The 3,068-nt window shown below is 49.1% G+C and overlaps 2 protein-coding genes across 5 annotated transcripts in view; one reads left to right on the top strand and one right to left on the bottom strand.

The window, feature by feature from the left end:
• NSA2 (NSA2, ribosome biogenesis homolog) overlaps window positions 1–2,732 on the bottom strand; it is a 6,395-nt gene extending 3,663 nt beyond the window's left edge. The window contains exons 1-4 of the mRNA XM_006034624.3: window positions 2,577–2,732; window positions 2,273–2,460; window positions 745–895; window positions 19–198 (exon numbers count right to left, since the gene is read on the bottom strand). Coding sequence (XP_006034686.1) covers window positions 19–198; window positions 745–895; window positions 2,273–2,460; window positions 2,577–2,579 — 522 coding nt within the window. The 5' untranslated portion in view covers window positions 2,580–2,732. The remainder of the gene's footprint in view (window positions 1–18; window positions 199–744; window positions 896–2,272; window positions 2,461–2,576) is intronic.
• Window positions 2,733–2,915: 183 nt separating this feature from the next.
• The window catches only part of GFM2 (G elongation factor mitochondrial 2), a 28,028-nt gene continuing 27,875 nt past the window's right edge, over window positions 2,916–3,068 (top strand). For all 4 annotated transcript variants that reach the window (XM_006034622.3, XM_025216637.1, XM_006034621.3 and 1 more), the window contains exon 1: window positions 2,916–3,004. The gene's annotated coding sequence lies outside the window, so the exon portion shown is untranslated. The remainder of the gene's footprint in view (window positions 3,005–3,068) is intronic.

Here is a 3,068-nt window from a genome sequence, read left to right as displayed (position 1 = left end):
CACCTATAAGTAACTTACCATTGGTCGAATAAATCGCTCATATTTAGGAGGTTTTCGAGTAAAGCCATCCCCAACAAAGCAGACTTTGGTAACCATCCTCTTCCAGGCCTTTTTTTTTCTCTTTCCTGTTCGGATCACTTTCAGAACTTCTGTTTCTCCCTGAGCACGAACTTTTGGCACAGGAACCTCCCATTTCCCCTACAAGAGATACCATGGTACCATTAGAGTTTGTGTTGGTAAGTGACAGAGGAGACACGAACACAATAAAATAAAGTTCTACTGAAAGGAAATTACAATCTCTCCCCTTTGTACATCTAAGTTGTACCGACTCCTAATACATAATACTTGTGTGCGTCATAGGAACTGAACTTTTGGAAATCCTTCCGACAAAACTACAGTTGGTATGGACAATATGTTCACAAGTCTAAATCAGCTGAATCTGATCAGTAAGCCAGTTTGATTTGCTGTTTGTTTTGTCTTTTGTTCTTTAAAAAAACCCAAACATATTGCCTTAATAAAATGTAGAAAAGAAAAGTAAGTGCTATCTAACACACTACTTATGAAAGCTAGTTACTGCATATGCTCACTTGCTATTTTCCAGACTTAAACATCTCTTAGCAATTTAAAAGTTGATATCAGATTTGCATAAAAGTGTTTAGATGTTGCTCACAGAGCGTAAAGAAACTGAGAATTAATACTAGAAAAAGCAAGAGTTGTTATCTAAGTGTCAGTATAATTACTTACGGCTTTCTCTTTTCGTTTCTGTTTGATCATATTAGAAAGGACTTTAGCCCGGGATTGGCCCTCTCTGTCCAGGAGGTATGCTGGCATAGCTCCTTCAGGGGTCTTCTCATCATTCTTTTGTTTGGTGTTTCTCTTTTCATGCATCTTAATGCTAGAAGGAAAATCAAGCAACTTTCAGAAAACATTGTCAAGGGATGCAGAGATACTTTTAAGGAGAAGCACACTATAAAACCACTGTCCTTTATATGTTGAACTATGTACTCAGAAATTGATTTCAGGGATTTAAAATGTGACTTATGTGGATAAGCTTGTTCTGCTAAAAAGCATGTATAATTAAGGATTAGTCTTAAACAATATTTGTATTTAAATTTGTTGATCTCATTTTGTTCAACCCCAGTTCTGAAGAATAACTTAATTCATAGCACAAAGCCAGCAAACGTTTACTTAAACGGATTGACTTCTTTATCGATAAATGTGCAGAAGACATGGAGACTCAGTTTCTAGGCATTATGAAGTAGTTCCTAGTGGTCTTAAAGGCAGTCTGTATTGCGTAATAGACTCCTGTTTGTTCCTCAAGGTTTCCCCTCGATCTTCACTTGTCTACTTTGCTCTTCATCCCCGATTCTACATTTTGCAGGAACACTAACAGTCAACCTGCAGATTGAACCCGACTCCTGTTCTTAGATGTGGAGATAGTGGTTAGGATTTGGTGCCAAATTGAAGCCAGAGTGAGCTTGTTTTGAAAAAGCAAATAAAAGACAGAGGAGTGTTCTTTACACAAACAGCAGGACAGTAACCAGTTACTCCAGCAGAAACAGCAAAACTGACTGTACTTGAGGTGTGCTATGAAATGGCCCCAGAGAATAAAACCCCTCAATCTTATTTCCTCAGTTGTGTTTAAGAAGCTAACAAAAGTTGTTTTAAGACTAGCACCATACCTTCTTAAGAGCCAAATAATGTAACTGCATGAAAGGTTGATGGTTTCCTACTCTATTCGAAGTACAGTGCTGTGCTTTTTCCTGTTACATATGAACTGCCATGTACTGGGTCAGACCATAGGTCCAGCTTGCCCAGTAGCCTGCACCATGCAGTGTTGTTAGACTTGGGGGCCTAGGCCCATATTCCCTGGCACATCAAATAGACCCGTATCGCACAGAGGAGACGGCGGATGATGAAGAGTGTGATTTGGGTCTGACCAGGGTTCCCCCACATTCATCTCTCATTTGCAACCTCCAGCACACAAGGGTTGTTAACCTATTCTACAAGGCAGCATCTGAACAGCTAGGCAAGCTATGGGAAAGGCCCTTAGGCAGATTCCCCGCTGCCTCTGTACTATCATTACTACCGGCTCTTAGAAGCAGGCCTGGGGCTTGTTACACCAAGCATGTCCAGCGCCCAGCATCCTGCTGCAGGCTTGGGGCGGGCAGGATTCAGCCCTGCCTCCACCCCAGAACAAGCGGGTGTTTTACTCCTGGGTTTTCAGCCCCGGGGCAGGCAGGGCCAGGCAGCTCGCGGGGGTGTTACGCACGTCTTTTTCATCTGGATCTTCTCGGCGTGGCGCTGCTTGTGGTAGAGTTTGGCTTTCAGCCCGATCAGCTTCTTGGCCTTCCTGGAGCGCTCGTGGGCCTCGCGGCCCTCCCGCTTCCTGCGCCGCTCATGGTGGTCGAGGCGGTAGCCGTAGCGCTTGCGGTGCAGCTCGATGTGCTCGTTCTGCGGCTGCAGGACACAGGCGACAGGTCAGGGGCCGCGACCAGGGGCTGCTCCGCTCCCTGCCCCGCACCCGCACCCACACCCTTCCCCGCTCCGCGAGCCGCCCCGGCCCTCGCGCTCACCATGCTGGCGGCGGCGGGGACAGCCCGCGCTCAGGTCTCGGCCGCGGGCAGCCCAGACCCGCACGCGGAAAGAAAAGGCCGCTCCAGCCACAAAACGGCTCCGGGTAGAGCTACTTCCGGCACGTTGCTTCTACCCTTCGGAAGCAGCCACCGTCGCCTCTGCTTCCGGCCTTTTTGTCCTCCTGGGGGTGGGAGCGGAAGGGGTGGCGGGGGAAGGATAATGGGAGGAAGCCGGGACCGGAGCTCGCGGCCGGCTCTGTTGCAGCAGCCGGAACCCAAGGGCTGTGGTGATGGGGCTGCCCGGAAAGGAGAGAAGGACGCGCGGAGGAAGCGGAAGTGGTGGGGAGGTAGAGGCAGGTCGTTTCCGTTTCCGCCTGCTCCTGCGTGGGCGCAGCTCCTTGCTGCGTGAGGGGGCGCGCGGCTCCGCGGTGGGTGACCCGGGCAGGGGGGCGCCCAGGCCTCCCCGCAGCCACCTCCCTCCCTCGCGGCCCG

The sequence above is a fragment of the Alligator sinensis genome, unplaced genomic scaffold (genome assembly GCF_000455745.1).
Source record: "Alligator sinensis unplaced genomic scaffold, ASM45574v1 scaffold290_1, whole genome shotgun sequence".
Taxonomy (NCBI): domain Eukaryota; kingdom Metazoa; phylum Chordata; order Crocodylia; family Alligatoridae; genus Alligator; species Alligator sinensis.
The sequence above is the reverse complement of the archived record's forward strand: the minus strand, read 5'-3'. Positions and strand labels throughout refer to the sequence as shown.